At 41.6% G+C, this 17,935-nt stretch overlaps 1 protein-coding gene across 3 annotated transcripts in view; it reads right to left on the bottom strand.

The window, feature by feature from the left end:
• Positions 1–17,935, bottom strand: part of VPS33B (VPS33B late endosome and lysosome associated) — a 67,264-nt gene that overhangs the window by 10,727 nt on the left and 38,602 nt on the right. For all 3 annotated transcript variants that reach the window (XM_073618496.1, XM_073618498.1, XM_073618497.1), the window contains 7 exons: positions 16,640–16,730; positions 15,362–15,436; positions 9,643–9,707; positions 8,341–8,395; positions 8,205–8,251; positions 6,606–6,738; positions 3,118–3,191 (listed from right to left, as the gene is read on the bottom strand). In XM_073618496.1, coding sequence (XP_073474597.1) covers positions 3,118–3,191; positions 6,606–6,738; positions 8,205–8,251; positions 8,341–8,395; positions 9,643–9,707; positions 15,362–15,436; positions 16,640–16,730 — 540 coding nt within the window. The remainder of the gene's footprint in view (positions 1–3,117; positions 3,192–6,605; positions 6,739–8,204; positions 8,252–8,340; positions 8,396–9,642; positions 9,708–15,361; positions 15,437–16,639; positions 16,731–17,935) is intronic.

Raw genomic sequence — 17,935 nt, 5'->3', positions numbered from 1 at the left:
AGCACATGACCGGAGAAGTGACATCACTGATCCCTGGGTCGCAGGTACTTGTCATTTCAGTGCCAGCTGGGGAAGAGGTAGGAGCAGCAAGGGAGTGCTGGTAAGGTGAGTATGAGGTGTTGGGGACCTTTGTGAAAACAGAGTCACTTTGCCCCGCATGGAATGCAAACAATTTCATTATAAGATACTGAGTTATCAAAAATCCTATGAGAGCATGCTCCCTTGTATAGAAAGAAACCTTTTACAGTGTCACGCAGACGCAGTACAAATATAAAGTGCAATTTCTTAAAGAGGAACTGCAGTCTGCTCACATAATTTGTAATAAAAACCATCTTTGTCATTCCGAAGCTTCCCTCCAACCACAATGCATATTATTTTATATATACTGTGATTCTGTACTTGGCAAATATGCTTCAGAAATCTCCCTCCACTGACTCTGGCTGCATCCATTTTAACTGTGGGCAGCTGAAGCTGCTGCCTGTTCACTTACTGGATTTACAAAGACAGAGGCACACCTCCAGCTCTGCAGCTCTCATTGGCCCTCTTATACCCCCCCCCCTTCCTGGCAAACTTGAGAGAGAGAGAGAGAGAGAGAGAGAGAGAGAGAGAGAGAGAGAGAGAGAGCTGTGTGGCTGAGGCTAATGACCAGACAAGAAACAGGAAGTGGGCTGTATGAGGTATTTACTGTCAGAAATAAGATGTTTTACTATCCAAAATTAAAACAACAAGGGCAGAAGATTTAATAAATGGAAAGATGAAAAAATGACCAAAAGGCCTGCTTTAATAACAATGTAACATATATCACTCAAGTATACATAAAATGATAGAAAACAAATAGATAAAGTCCCAAATGTCCATGTGTTCCTAAATTCATGCAGTAATAAAGATGCCAGACAGATTTTGATACTCATCAACTATATACCTTCTTTAAAGTGTATCTCACGATTTATTATTTACCCTGCTTTTATTAATAGCTTCACACATTACATAGTGATATACAGTGGCAGCGCTATACTCTTCCCCTTAGTGACTGCGCTCAAGTTTTGTGTTCTTATGCTCCCTTGTATGCACACATCAGTCACATGACCATTGCATTCGGCATATGCTGTACATTCTGTACTGTATATGACATGTGCATTGTGTTTATTTAGTGCTGTGTGCTTTGTATTGAGTCTTGTGTATGTCTTATTCTTATACTAGGCCAGGGGTCTCTAAACTACGGCCCGCTGGTCACATGCAGACCAACTTTTATTAGCCCCCAGCTAGGGTTAGGGTGTATCCTTATTGCACACAGCTTGAGGACTAAGGTCAACAGAGGCTGTCTATGGTCCTTGCTTCAACCCTCCTCCCACCTTTCATGTAAATGGGAGACTTAGATTAGGACCCGGATGTTAAGGGGTCTCTGAGGCGGACCCTGATGTAAGGGGGGACTCTGATGAGGGCTGAGATGCAAGGAAGACTTTGATGGGAACCCTGATGCACAATGGGGATTGATGCAAACTCTGATGTATGTGGTAGTGGTGGTGGTGGTGGTGGGGGGGGGGGGGGGGGGGGGTTCTGATGCAGACTCTGATGTAATGGGGGGGGGGGGGGATGCCTAATGTAAAGACTTCAGAGAGAGATATAATTTTGCCACATTCAAATCATTAGTAAGACCTCATCTGGAATATGCAGTTCATTTTTGGTCACCAGTTCACAAAAAGGATATTGGGGAACTGGAGAAAGTGCAGAGAAGAGCAACCAAACTGATAAGAGGCATGGAGGAGCTCAGCTATGGGATATGATAACCATGTATAAATACATAAGTTAGTGAACTTGGTGTTGAGTTATTCACTTTAAGGTCATCACAGAGGACAAGGGGGCACTCTTTACGTCTAGAGGAAAAGAGATTTCATCTCCAAATACAGAAAGGTTTCTTCACAGTAAGAGCTGTGAAATTGTGGAATAGACTCCCTCCAGAGGTGGTTCTGGCCAACTCAGTAGATTGCTTTAAAAAAAGGACTGGATTATTTCCTAAATGTACATAATATAACTGGGTACTAATACTTATAGGTAAAGTTGATTCAGGGAATATCCGATTGTCTCTTGGGGGATCAGAAAGGATCCCCCCCCCCCCGCTGTATCAAACGGGATCATGGTTTGCTGGGGTTTTTTGCCTTCCTCTGGATCAACTGTGGGTATAGGATTGTATTTTTTTTTCTTTTTCCCTTTTATAGGTAGAACTAGATAGACTTGTGTCTTTTTTTCAACCTGACTAACTATGTAAAGGGGGACGCTGATGGGCATTTTATTTTTTCGACCTGCAAATATTTGTAAAAGGTCCAAAAATAAAAAATAAAGCCAAAACATTGAAATTGGGTTTGAAGTAAAACAAACCCCAAACCATTATTTTGAAACGCAGTTTGAAAAGTTCTTCCCAAAGATCTGCCCCCCCCCCCGGAAATGATTAATAAAATAGGTTTAAAAAATTCTATAAATAAAACCAGATAATTATTAAAACATTAACACACAGATAAATAGTATTAATACCAAGTTCATCACATTTACCTGTGTAAAACAGCCTTTAAAAAGATTATGGTACACACGGGTCGAATACTGGCCGGTATTGGCCAGTTCAACAGAAACCAGCTGACATTCAGCCTGTGTGTACGGCAGCTTGTCTGGCTTCTGTAGAACGGGCATACCAGAAAAATATCTGCCGATCAGCATCCAATCAGTGTGTTCTGGTGGTGGTGGTGGTGGTGGGGTGTCCCTCACACAATAGCTCAGCGGGGAAATCGCTGTACCAACATTGCATATTCAGCACAGAGACCTCCTCGCAAGTTCCTCAGTAAAAAAAGACTCATGGGGTAGTTTTATTAAAAACGGGTGCACACAGAATCTGGTGCAGCTGTGTATGGTAGCCAATCAGCTTCTAACCAGCTTGTTCAAAAAGCTTTGGCAATAAAACCTAGAAATTGCTTGGTTCCTATTCAGAGTTGCACCAGATTTTGCACTTTAGTTTTAGCAAATCTACCCCATAGTATATATACCAGGCATTACTCTTTAGAACAACATCAATCTAGTAGCACAGTGTATGGTGCCTGAAGTTGTTTAATCAGATCCTAAACCACTTACTAGTCCAAGTCTTTTGCTGATACCTCGGAAATGGCTCTTCTTGGCTAAAGATGAAAACGCATCAGTAATTTTTCCTAAAGGTAACAAACAAAGTGGGAGATGAAATACAGGAAATTAAGAGATAATATAGCAAACTGTTCAACCACAATCTAATTTTGTAAACTTTGAAGTAGCTTGAAAAATGACTAGTGATATAATACATTTTTGTATGAATTGTACTGAAAGAGAATGGGCATATAAAAAAAAAAAAATTATATATATATATATATATATATATATATAAATATAAATATACATACACACACACACACACACACACACACACACACACTACACATTGCATTGCACATTATTTTACCAAAAGTATTGGGATGCCTTGGCACAAGTGCGTACATGTACGATCTATATATAATATATATATATATACACACACACACACACACACACACACTAATACCAAACTTATTGGGGCGCGTGCCTTTACACACACATGAACTTTAATGGCATCCCAGTCTTAGTTCTTAGGGTTCAATATTGAGTTGGCCCACCCTTTGCAGCTATAACAGCTTCAACTCTTCTAGGAAGGCTGTCCACAAGGTTTCCACTAGGAGTGTGTCTATGGGAATGTTTGACCTTTTTTACCAGAAGTGCATTTGTGAGGTCTCTGACCTAATTCATCCCAAAGGTGTTCTATCGGGTTGAGGTCAGGACTCTGGGCAGGCCAGTCAAGTTCCACGACCCCAAACTCTCTCATCCATGTCTTTATGGACCTTGCTTTGTGCACTGGTGCGCAGTCATGTTGGAACAGGAAGGAGCCATCCCCAAACTGTTTCCACAAAGTTGGGAGCATAAAATTGTCCAAAATGTCTTGGTATGCTGACGTCTTAAGAGTTCCCTTCACTGGAACTAAGGGGCCAAGTCCCACCCCTGAAAAATAACCTCACACCATAATCCCCCCTCCACCAAATGATTTGGACCAGTGCACAAAGCAAGGTCCATAGAGACATGGCTGAGCGAGTTTGGGGTGGAGGAACGTGACTGGCCTGCACAGAGTCCCGACTTCAACCCAATAGAACACCTTTGGGATGAATTGGAGCGGAGATTATGAGCCAGGCCTTCTTGTCCAACATCAGTGCCTGACCTCACAAATGTGTTTTTGGAAGAATGGTCAAACATTCCCATAGACACACTCCTAAACCTTGTGGACAGCCTTCCCAGAAGAGTTGAAGCTGTTATAGCTGCAAAGGGAGGGCCAACTCAATATTGAACTCTATGGACTAAGACTGGGATGCCATTAAAGTTTATGTGTGTGTAAAGGCAGGCACCCCAATACTTTTGGTAATAGTGTATATATATATATATATATATATATATACACACACACACACACATATAGTGTATTAGGATATGTACACACTTGTGCCTTTTTTTTCCCCACAGTGAGCTGCGCCTGCTCAGTGAAAGCTACAATTTACAAATTAGTTCAACTCAGCTTAGAGGTAGTTTCTGATTATTAAAGGGTATTTGTACTAGAACTGGAAATGCTGTTTTGTTAAATGGCATCTATGCTGTTTGGATTTCACTGAAACCGGAACTTCAGTCTTCTTCCCAGGTGGCTCTGACCCCTCAGGCACCACTATTATGGCGCAAGTGCAGATGTACCCACAGGCTCTGCCCAGCCTACGAGCCCTGCACACAAGCAGGGGAATTTTGGGACAGGAGCAGAGACAGGGAAGGAAGGCATCAGACTTCCCTTGTGGTTGTTTTTGCGCGTGCATAGGAAACTAAGTACATGCGCAGATGGCAAGGGAAACGGCGCATGCGCAGTGTCGGCTTCCTGGCGGAATCGGGTGGGTGGGTTGCGACTAGGATTCCGAACACACACGAGCCCATCTCTAAAGTCTATTTGTAAGGGACTGAGGAGGGAAGAGGCAGAACAGCACAACATGACATATGGGGTGAAGGTCCACTTTAAGGAGGACATTGTTTAAAACAGGCTAAAAAGGTTAAAGCTGAACTCTGGGGTAAAAATGCAATTGCTCATTTTGCCTAGGTGATGAAAATATGGCAATATACTTAAAGGAGAAGTACAACCAAAGCTGGTGAAACCCACTGTTGTCTGACATCACAGAGCCGGTCCAGGCTCGGGAAAGATCGCGATATAGTCGGGATCCACCCAGAAGCCTGGATCAGCACCTGGCTCAGCCTCTCAGCGAGCCGCTTAGAGCCTAAACAGCCCCTCCCGCCCTTCCACAGCCCAGTAAGTGCGGGGTGGGGGCAGAGCAGAGAGCTGATGACTCACAGTCACCAGCTCTCTGCTCACGGAACTCTACGAACTGAGCGATCAGTAGTCTTTGATCGCTCGGTTATCGGTCTTAGAGCTGGCGGGGGACAGATGCAGCATCAGACCGATGTTGCATACTCCTACAGTAGGCAAGTATGAAAAAAAATCCTGAAAACTTCTCTTTTAAGCTGCCTATACAGCAGCAAAATTTCAGTCAATGTGTGGTCTCTCTGACGCAACAGAAGTAGATGTTAACTTCTGTTAAAGGGAAAGGTCCTAAAAATTTCCGGCAATCAGAGGCTGTAGCCAATCAGTTGCAGCCAGATGATTAGTGTAGTCTGACAGTGGTGGGGGCCAGCATTGGGGATAAAAGTGCAACCGAACTATGGCTGCCTTCTTCTCTACTGAATTTAAGGGAAACCTGTCATGTCAGAAAGCTACTTAAAGAGTAGCTTCACGTTCGTAGGGAAAAAAAAAAACTGAAACTAAAAAATATAGCATATACAATTGGTACACAAGTCATATTGTAATTGAATGTTAATAAAAATGACCTTTCCTTTTAAATTCGCAGCGCTGTAATTTTCTGTAACATGCCATGCAATGCAATATGACTACCTAGAGGCATTTTTTACACAGATGGTGTAGAGAACGCCCCCCCTAGAAATGTCATTTTCAACTTGTGTGATTGGCTCACTGATTTTTCCAGAAGTCTGCACTAAGATACAAGTCAGATTTTGGGCATCCCCTGCAACAAAAATGCCATTTCAGGCAAGATACTCCCAAAGAGAAATCACGTCTAGTTTGGGAGATCACGTCTAAAGGGATGAAGACCCTGACACTTTCTTCATTAGAACCCTGTAAGTGCAGCAGCTGATAATTATGAAATCACCCCCATTCACATTCACTTTGCACATAGACACAAACTGTTTTTTCTTCAGAATAACAAACGTTAGGAATCTGCAACAAAGTTTTGTAAAATCACTGCAATGTACATAGATCACCCAGAGGGGAATGTTTTTATTTCCCCTCAACAAAAGTGGAGTGCCTCTTTAAATCAAGATTTTCACACAACTGTACATATCAGAACATACTATTGCATACTCCTAGTTACTCTACATATGTATGCACTTTTGCTGGGATTTTGATTTGCGGGGATTACATAGGCCTTTGTTACAACAGGTTTACTTTAGAGAAAGTCTCTGACCTGCTGCTTTGTCTGTGACCAGTTTGCTGACTCTGCTCTCCACAGCAGTCAGCGTCTCTCCAGGGACTTGTTCAGTGAGGAGGCCGGTTCGTTTTAGGTTGGAGAATGTCAGCAGGTGCTCTGGGCCATAACTCTACAAAAGATACAGGATGCAAAGCAGTTATAAATATTTGTTTGGAAACTTAGCTGTGACCCCGAATGGTGTTTCACTGTAAATTTCTGGGGTACTTAGATGAGCAGACATGGTATTTGTACAACCTGAGAGTTAGGAGCCCCATACACACTATTAGATTTTCTGCAGATTTTTGTCTTCAGATTTACCAAAACCATGTAGTGCAAGGGCCTGTCTGATTGCATACAAATTGAAACTCTTAAGGTTTGACCTCATATTATATGGGTTTGGTAAATCTGAAGACAAAAATCTGCAGAAAATCTAATAGTGTGTAAGGAGCTTAAGGCTACTTTCACACTGGGGCGGGCTTTACCGTCGCTTTTTGGCCGCTAGCGGGGCAGTTTTAACCCCCTTTAACTAGTTAAGATATTTCCCTGCAAGGTATACCTACCTAAACAAAAATTGTAAGGTCTAGATGTTACCTCTTTATATTATACATTTATCATATTACTGCTATAATCTAGATCAGGGTTCTCCAATCTGTGGCCCGAGGGCCAGATGCAGCCCTTTGCTAGGCTTTATCCAGCCCTTGGGGCACTATTCTTCCAAATGATATGAGGCCCTATCCCTCCCTAACCAACAATGGGGCACTGTTCCTCCCACTGATACCAATGATGGGGCACTGTTCCTCCTCCCACCGATATCAATGATGGGGTACTCTTCCTCCCACGGATACCAATGATGGGGTACTATTTCTTCCACTGATACCAATGATGGGGTACTATTTCTTCCACTGGTAGCAATGATGGGGTACTATTTCTTCCACTGATACCAACGATGGGGTACTATTCCTCCTCCCACTGATACCAATGATGGGCCACTATTTCTTCCACTAATACCAATGATGTATTTCTCCCACTGATGCGAATGATGGGGTACTATTCCTCTCACTGATACCAATGATGGGGTACTATTTCTTCCACTGATACCAATGATGGGGTACTATTTCTTCCACTAATACCAATGATGGGGTACTATTCCTCCTTCCACTGACCACCAACCCTGAGGCCACTGATGCAGAGCCGGGGACATTTTCTATCCCCAATGACCACAATCCAGCTCCCCTAAGGAAATTGGCCCTTCGTTTAAAAGGTTTGGAGACCCCTGATCTAGATTATCTGCACATTTAAATTTATTGCATACCATAAAAAAATCTAACTAACCAGTGCTGCCCTTCACTATGACTGCAAGTGTCACTGACAGCCTGTTCATTTCAGTCCTGCTTTGTGCATGGTGATGTCCATGTGATTATCAGCTGGACACAGCAATTAATGAAATACACAGGAGTGCTTGTATGGTCACTGGAAGGTAAATGGACAGAGTTCTACATATCCGCAAATACATTTTATGAAAAGCAGATTTCCATGGATCCCACAAAAGAAAACATTTCTAGGTTTACTGATGAAAGATTTATTAGTATCACACACCTGTAAGTATTGAGTCTTCAGTGATTTGTAATCTTTAGGTATTAAACCTGCAAACATGATATAGTTAGTAATGGCATGAGACACTAATTCACAACGTTCTACAGATAAAGTTACAGTAATACAAGATCACACCTACCATTCTCTGTGATGGACAGCAGACATAGCAGGCGTAGACTATCTATGGGGGAAATCTACAAAAAGGATGCAAACCATTAAAGAACTAACATTTTTTGTGTCTCTTTACATAGGTACAGTGGGGACGGAAAGTATTCAGACCCCCTTACATTTTTCACTCTTTGTTATATTGCAGTCATTTGCTAAAATCATTCATAAGTTCATTTTTTTCCTCATTAATATACACACATCGACATAAAAACACAGAATTGTTGACATTTTTGCAAATTTATTAAAAAAGAAAAACTGAAATATCACATGGTCCTAAGTATTCAGACTCTTTGCGGAGAGGGGCTTGTCAAGCGCCGCTGGTTACTATGGAGAGATCGGACAAAAACGGACAGCATGTCCGTATTCATCAGATCTCACCTGATCCGATCCGCCAGGGACGGATGCGAACGTAGGGGCATCCATCTGATTTTAGCGGATCGGACCGGGTCGGATGTCAGCGGACATGTAAGTGCTGACATCTGTCGCTCCATAGACTAGCATGGAGTACCCGTTCAGGTCCGCCAACAAAACTTACAGGCGGACGGTCCGACAGCGTGAAAGGGGCCTAAAAGTTTTCTGAATTTATCTACACTCCTCGCTGACACCACCAACTGTGGAAGGGAGTTCCACATTCTTACCACTCTAACAATAAAGAACCCATTACACAGTTTAAGACTGAACTGCCTCTCGTCCAAATTCATTGTGTGGCCATGTGTCTTTTTTTAGAGACCTTCCTCCAAACACTGGAGTCACCATTTAAAGATTTGTATGTTGTGATCATATCTTCTCTCAAGTATTTCTTCTCTATACAGAATAAGTTTAATGTTTGTAGTCGTTTCTCATAACTGAAGTCCTCCACCCCACTTATTAGCTTTGTTGCTCTTCTCTGGACTCTTTTCAGTTCAAGGACATGCTTCCTGAGGACTGGCAGAGACAGGACAGGACGGGAAGCTTCCATGGGTGCAAGGGTTTATTGCATTGCAGGGATGGGGGCGCTCTGTGCCAGATGCTTCTGTTACAAGGCTTGAAAGGAATAGTGACAGCAACATCACTGCTGCTCACCCTGACCCCAAGGGAGGGAGGGGGGGGGGGGCGGTTTGGCATCTTTTCCCTGGTCGTGGGATGACCTTGTCCCGGCACTGGGGACTGGTGACAAAAACTGGACAGCTTCCTCAAGAAGTGGCCAAACCAGAGTTTTCTAAACTGGTAGAACTATAGTTTTATCTCTTGAATAAATACCCTTAAACTATGATGTAATGTATGGTTGACTCACCTGTCTGTTAATGTGCTCTTCTATTACACTGATGCTCTCTCGAATATCAAAGCCCTCCAGTAATGCTTTATATAGAAATATTGTGACAGAATACAACATTAGATGCTTTGTAGTTCATCAGTGGATAACAAAAAAAGATTTATTCAACAACATAGCACTAAGAATAAAGATGTAGTTGTCATTGCCACCTATCAGATTTCACAAGTAGTCAGAAAAATTCAGTGGAAAAAAAAAAACTTACTCTGTCCTCAATCTTACCTAATCCACCCTGACCCCAGCTACATACTTACAGTTGTGACCTTCTGTGATAATTACATCTTACCATTCAGGATCTTCTTACTGCTGTGCACAGCTGTGTAGCCGATCCCTAGAGACTTTCATGGCACCGTATCCATAAATTCGGAAAGTATGTACCTGGGGTGGGGCACGGTGGTTTAGTTGAGATTTGAGGGTGATAACACATAGGCTGCCATGACCCCCATTTCCCAGGCCCAATAATTTGATTATACTGTATCAGCAACTACTGGATGAACCAAATCCTAACCCCCCTATATACACATCCAAATGGGAACAAGACCTCAGAGTCTCGCCAGATACCAGAAATTGGGATGCAACTAAAAGTTCAACACAGAAAATTAACACCCTAGAAACAAACTACAAAGTTCTGACTTGCTGGTATCTGGTCCCCGTTAGAATCACCAAATTTGTCCCGTCATACACCTCTAACTGCTTTTGAGGGTGCGGAGGGCTAGGTACACACCTACATACATGGTGGTCATGTCCTGTCGCAGCCAGCTGCTGGACAGAAATCTTCCACATCATCTCCACCCTTTTTTTCACGGTGATTCCCCCCAACCCGTTCTTAGCACTGCTCAACTCTTACACCTCTGATTTAACCCGAGTTCAGTTTAAGTTGTTCTTACAAGCAACTATGGCCAGAAAACAGACCATTGTGAAGGCTCTGAAGTCTCTCTCTCTCTCTTACTGTAACAGAAACCAAGAATAGAGTCACTAAGGCCATCATCCACACTAAAATTGAAGCATTCTTATTAGACAGAGTTGCAAAATACGCTAAGATATGGTAACCATGGGCGACTCACTTTCTGCCCCCACATTTTGATGACTCTCTGTGGCACCCTTAGCCTAGGTTCACATATGTGGTGTGGGAAATGCAGCAATCCATGCGAGTTGCAATTGCACTGTGTTTGCAATCCACTGTGGTTGCCAATATGAAGTTTCAAAGTTTCATAGTTGGTAAGGTTGAAAAAAGACACTAATCCTTTATTCCACACCCCAAAAGGGTCACAAACACACTTTGCCTGTACCGGATTGCATGGTACAAAATGACCAAGATATGCGGTTGTGGTGCGACACCAAAAAAGGTGCCTGCACTTCTTTGATGCGGTGCAGTGCAATTTGAGCCCATTCAAAATGAGCGGGCTTAAATCACACTGCATTGAATTGCATGTGAATTGCACAGGAATGAGTTGCTGTTCCTGTGCGATTTACATGCAAGTTGTAGTGTAAACTGAGGCTTAAAAGTGGATGGAAACTCCCACATATACCCAGTGAAGTGATCAGCCTCAGATGATACACAGAAATGAAACAAATCTCCCTACATAAGTTTTACATGTATATCTGCTTTCTATATTCTTTAGAAAGTTTACATCGTGTTAGAGATTTTTTTCTTCATGTTCAGCACTGGAACTGAAGTCTTGGCATACACTGTGTGAGAAAGGCGATTGGAGGAAAGGCACCCCCCCCCCTCCACAAAGGCAGAGAAAGGAAGGAATGTGCAGAGCTGTGCTGTGAATAGACCAGCTCTCTGCTAATCTATTTATACCCCCCCCCCCCCACACACACACACACACACACAAATTTCCAGCTGCTTTTATTTCCTGTGTCGGAGAACTTGTCAGAAGTTATCATGGTGATAACAGAAGAACAGAGCAGCAGAAAGACACAGACATAGGGCTTTGGAGTGAGATAAGAAAACACTGCAGATATATGTGCTTAGGTGAAATTTCATAAATCAGGTTTACTTCCCCTTTAATGTCACTGCCCTTAATTTAGCTTAACTCCCTAATTCAGGTGGTACCCTGGTAAGTCCCCTACCACTTTATTCCCTCTTCTCCTACTTCATCATTTTTTGGATTCTGAAATATCCCAGGCCTAGGCAGCCATATCTTCCTAAATAATTTGTATATTCAAACTTTCATATACTGCTTCGCTTCTTCAACCGCCTTTACCTATACATTTGGTCAGCCATAGGTTGATCTCTTTGACGCACTCGCTATTAGATGGTTTGATTTTCGACTACTGCCAACCTTATTACCTCATTGTGTCACATTTTTGCTGCTTGGGCTACTTCATTACACTTCTTATTGTTTTTTGTAATCCCAGAGTCCTGCCCTCTGGTAAAATTTGGTTGAAAACAATAAAAAGTTTGAACAAGATCTGAGGGTGATATCACTGGCTGATTTACACAACCCCTTTAAAATGACCTTAGTAATAGTACTTCTTTAACAGTACTGTGGGGAATGATTCCAATGTGTTTTGCTGTGTCCCCCTGAGAAATTACCCTCTTTTCCCGTGTGGTCACAGAGATAGGAACAGAAGGGAAATATCACCAAAGAGAACACCGGCAACCAGAGAGTATATAGACTTTTCCCACTTCATCCAGAACAAATTTTTTTGGGGATGGAGTACCACTTAAGGATGGCAGAGATTTACAAAGGCTATGCTCATCCTTTCCTGCACACAAGTTGTGTCATATCAGGCTGGCAATGGGGGTACCTGCACTGCTTTCTAAAATGAGAGAGAGAAGAGGCGGAGCAGGGAAAACTGGCACAACATCACACATGCAATTGCTCTTATCTGTTGCTGTTGTATGTCTTTAAACAACTTCAGAGTTGAAGTACAGTTCAGGCAAGTTCCAGGAGGCAGAGCTGAGACTTCCTACAGAAATAATAATAGCCTCATGTAATGTAGGGGTTCATTTTTTTTTCTATAAAATTATCTAGTGGACTACAGCAAGAAATATAAGGATTACGTTACAATTATATACTACTTATCATATGGTTCTGGAGCTTTTACTAACTAAATTTCAATCATATTCACACACTGTTAAAGGAAACCTGTTTGTGGCAGCGGCCATTGCAGAATTCCTTCTTAGAACGCTAGTTAAAATGAAGAAATGGTCGCACTCTGAATTTCCAAAAAACTTGCTTGATGTACCTTTATTGTCACAAGTGTATCAGACAAACACAGGACAGGCAGTTGACGCGTTTCACAAGCTATCGCTTGTGAAACGCGTCAACTGTCTGCCCTATGTTTGTCTGATACACTTGTGACAATAAAGGTACATCAAGCAAGTGGACGGTGGTGAGCCGGGGTCTGCACCTGTTATCCATTTGCACCTGAAGATTTGCCTGGAGCGGTGTGTGCTCTTCTTTGGTTTCTGCTAGAATGCTAGTTGCATGGCTGTTTTTGGTTGCAAAGCCCTCTGAGTCAATGACAGGTTAGAAAGCCAGTGCAATCAGAACTTCCCCTCTGAGTATCTGGTCAGAGCCTCACAAAGTATGAAAGGGGTAAGGAAACCTCACCCTTTCCAAAATAAAACTTTGCTTGTCCTGAAAAAACAATGCTTGTATTTCTTTGTTAATAAAGTTAATGTTGAAGCAGGAATGTAAAAATTGTTCTGGATCAAAGAAGGAAAACAGGTCCGAGAGCTGAAGTGCTTAACATTAAGCAAAGTACCACCATTTATTTCACAAACATTTGTGCTGTCTACATGACCTCCTATACAGTTTTTTTTTTTTTTTTAAGTCCAAGAAAAGTCCTTGTATAGTTTATAGATGGACTTAAAGTGTTACTAAACCCAAGACTCTGCATTCACCATATCTGGTCTCCCACAGTACACAGAACATGGAAATGCAATTGTTTTAGTAAATACAAACTGCTAAATACCTTTTCTCATCAGCAGTTAGAACAGTCTTGTGACTTCTATCAGTGTCTGGTTTAAGTTTGTAGGAGGAGTTTTCATTTTGCTCTGGCAGTCCTATGAGGATGATCACATGCACCCTCCCAAGAAAAAAGACAAACTCTCTACCAATACACACCAAACTGAGCATGTGCAGCTTGTCCCCTACCCTCTGTACTGGAGATGAATTTGGAGTCCGTGGAAGAAGGGGAGGATCAGAGAAGCCAGGATCAAACAGCCTTTTTTACACAATGCAGAGGATTAACCCCTTAGGTTCCACAGTGAGTATAACAAGCATGCTTTACTGCATATACAGACTGATTTTACTGTTGTGGGTTTAGTAACACTTTAAACCATTCCTCACACAAAAAAAAGTCTCAGGCTTCAGGGTAGTAACAGTTGTGGTATAGTGACAGAACCAAGGACCAGTAATCCAGGGGTAAAAAAGCATTTCAGAGGTTGGCTGTGGCCAATATGGGGGCATCAAATCTTTTGTATCATTTTTTTTTCACTGGCACTTTGTGGGACTTTTTGGACTGTTTGAATATTGCACTGTATCGGCACTTGGGAGTGAATAGCAAATTTCTCTTTGGTCTCTCTGGCTTTTTTATGGTTTGAAGAATTTAGAATTTCTCTCTGTCACGTTGATTAAGTTATGGGAAGAGGATGAAATAAAAGACACTATTCACCATGAGTGTGTAGAATGTACAGAATTAGTGCAGCATGTTTTGATTTGTAAGCTCTAACGAGCAGGGCCCTCTCATTCCTCTTGTATTGAATTGTATTGTAACTGTACTGTTTACCCTAACATTGTAAAGTGTTGTGCCAACTGTTAGCATATATAAATCCTGTATAATAATAATAATTTGTATTTAAAGAAAATAAACCTACCTGCCTGCTCGCAGACTTTATTAGAATGTACAAAGAGCTAAGCAATTACAGCTCAGTTTACATGCTGGCAGAGCACCTGTGTGCTGGGATGACTGAACTCCTGCGCATGTCCAGAATTGGCGCCATCCCGTGCCAACCAATGAAGAAGGCCACAGCCTAGCACTCAGAGCTGGGTGGAAGATGACAGCGTCGGCAAGGGACATCGAACCAATAAAGGAAAGGGAAGGACTTTAATTAAAAGTTGCTAAGAACTTTTTTACCCTTGTATAATTCTTGCAGCAAGCCACATTTCTAATTTTCTCCATATTGGGGCACAATCCCCCACCCTCCCTATGCTCATAGAACATTCTTCCCCAGATGATCTGGGCACGGGGAGGTACTGAAAAAATCCAGGCAGTGGATGGTCCTGTTCACTTCAAACGAGTTTGCATTCCCATACAAGAGCATGTGAATGAAAATCTGATTGAAGCAGGTCAAAGGCAGATCAGAAGGTGAACAACTGCAGGTCAAATGCACCTGTCAATGAATTCTGAATGTTTTAGAAGCGCCTCAAACTGAGACTAGATGTTGTCAAACCGATGACAGCAACATCATCTAAACAGGGTAACAGCTTTACCTAATGGTAATGTATGTCTGACGCGAACCTTACTCATCTCAGATGTCAGAGTTTAGAAAATTGCAGGTGTGGATGTTTGTACTGTTCACAGAAAGTATTGGTGGTTTCCTGAAGTGGCTCAAACAGAAGTTTTGGAGGTAGTAAGCTGTGGTTTGCCATTGAAATAAATAATTTTCTTAAGTGAATTGGTCCAAACACACAGAGATATTGAAATCTTGTAAAATACTCACAGTGCTCCGTTTTCAGTAATTCTTGAAAATCTTGTTTGGTTTTCCTCTTCATTATAGATTCACAGGCCCCAATATCTTTATAAAAAAAAAAAATGAAAGTTATCATTAACCTCTTTTTTTTTTTTTTTTCTTCTTCTTTTGTTTGCATTTTTACAAATAAAATGCAAGATGAATGTGTCAACATGTTTTATCCTATGTTCAAAAACAGCAAGAAGCTCATATATGGTGGCAGTGCCACCTGATTCAGTCATACTGGGTGGAAATATTGGATCTAATTAAGAAAATTAGTGGAAATGAAATTGGGCTAGACCCGTGGTAATGTTTGTTCCATGCAGAGCGGCAATCACTCCATTCTTGTTGAATGCAGCGAAGGCATTAATCCCTAAACAATGGAAGTCAAAGAAAGTACAGACGATAAAATACTGGCTTAGGGAGGTAGACAAAACTAGGCTTATGGAAGAAGTAATACATTCGCAAAATGATTCCGAAATAAGATTTGATAACACTTGGAAAGGTTGGTTGGAATTTAAACAATCCCTGGTATATGTGAGTTATATAGGAAACGAGGGAAGTATTTAGAGGTCCAGCATCTGCCCCCTCTTTCTCCCCCCCTTTTTTTTTGACACACGAAGGAATGCACGATTTGCAGGGGAGAATATATTGGCGGTAGAGAGATGAGGCTCTCTCCTCCTTATAAATAAATAAAATGGGTAGGGAAGGACACAGATTCACTTATATAATGAGAAATTTGCTGAGAGCATTCGATATTACTGGAAGGAATTGGGGAATTTATTCAATAATAAATAATTTGGTAAGAGTAAAATAGATTGAGGTTTAGGGGAATAGGTTTTTCACAGTAAGGAATAATGGGTGGGGGGAGTGAGGGGGGGAGGTTCTTTCTCTCTTGGGGGGGGGGGGGGGGGGAGGGGGGTTGATGGTGTAATATTGCTTTTTCTTTAAATTTATCTAGCACTTTTAAAACTTGGTCTTCAGAGAGGTGTGTGTTTTAAGATAGATCAATTTTTCCATTTTTGTGTTTTTCTTGAATGTTTTGTATATATGTCTTTGGAATGATATGGAAGGTTTTATATGTGTATAATAACTTAATAAAAATAATTGAAATACAAAAACAGCAAGAAACATTAATCGTATAAAACACTTGATTTACAAAACAGCAGGGTGACTGCTCTTTCCAAAAGAATACAAAAATCAGTATACAACCCTTTTAGGTACTGTGCAGTAATATAAAGTAAGGAGTTTAGAAGGATTACCACATACGTAAACTCAGTAACCGATGTTCTTGTTTCAATCCCTTCAGTTCTTGGGAAACAAAAGACTTCATTTGTTTAATGTCCATTCCTTGACGTTTCTAAGATTGAGTAAGAGAATGCAATTGAACTATGAATGTGCCCAATACATGTCTGTAAACAAGATTAGTTGGACTCACGGGCATAAGCATAGGGGTATCTGTAGTTCACACTCACATTACAGTCAACATATTCTGTCACCAGGGAGTTATATAAATTAAAATTGTGCTAACAAGAACATATTTTTTTGTTGCTGTAGCACAAAGTTTTTTTTATTGTTAGCATTTTTATACATGCATTCCACAATGAGGTTACAATCAAAAAGCTGTGATCAAACACCTATTTTGATCAGATTAAGCTTAAGTTCACATTGATCTGATTTGGCATGCGATTTGACATGTCAAATCGCATGCCAAATCGGCGGCTATTGGCGGCAATGACACTGTACGAATCAGTGCGGCGTCGACTTTGTGGCGCGCATCGATTCCTAAAAGTAGTTCCTGTACTACTTTTGGCGACTTCGTGGGGGCGATTTATATAGACATCGGTGCATAAACCCGCACAGATGTCTGTCAAATCGCCCCCGAAGTCGGACTGTATTGCTGGGTTGAAATCCTGCAAGTTCAGCTAAACTCGCATGATTTCTAACCTGCAGCAATGTGAACCTGAGCTTAAACAGTGAGGAGGAGAACCAAACATCTCACAGAGAAGCAGTATCTTCACTCAGTCAGTCTACAGCTTTTCTGCCATCTCTTCCCTCTGAGGCAGATTGAATTCCCGTAATTGTATATCTTTACATGATTACATTGGTCCAGCATGAATGGCCATCCTAATGCATTGTGAACACAGAAGGTCCGCCGCTCGGCACGGGCACCATTCAGAGAATGTTTTGCATTTTTTGAATGAATACACAGCAAGACATATTTAATAGCTTCATCTATAAATTCCTCCCTCTGCTGCTCTAAAGCATCACTAATGCAGGCCATACATGGTCGAATTCCGAACAAATTTTCTGTGGAAATTCAGAAATTTTGTGTGTTTTGTGATCCGATGGTACCACCATTGATTTCGAAATTCGACCAACCAAGTCTTCAATTTCACCGCATGTTGCTACAGAATATTTTTCTTCGTGGCTGGGAATCTTCTATTCTTTCCAGGTCACAGCTGATGCTCATTTCTTTTTCAATTACATTTCTCGCACGATTCTCCCATCATTGATTAGAAATTCATATGCTTTTCCAAAAATTTCCAACATGCTTGATCACTC

Source organism: Aquarana catesbeiana, linkage group LG03 (assembly GCF_042186555.1).
Source record: "Aquarana catesbeiana isolate 2022-GZ linkage group LG03, ASM4218655v1, whole genome shotgun sequence".
Classification (NCBI taxonomy): Eukaryota; Metazoa; Chordata; class Amphibia; order Anura; family Ranidae; genus Aquarana; species Aquarana catesbeiana.
The sequence above is the reverse complement of the archived record's forward strand: the minus strand, read 5'-3'. Positions and strand labels throughout refer to the sequence as shown.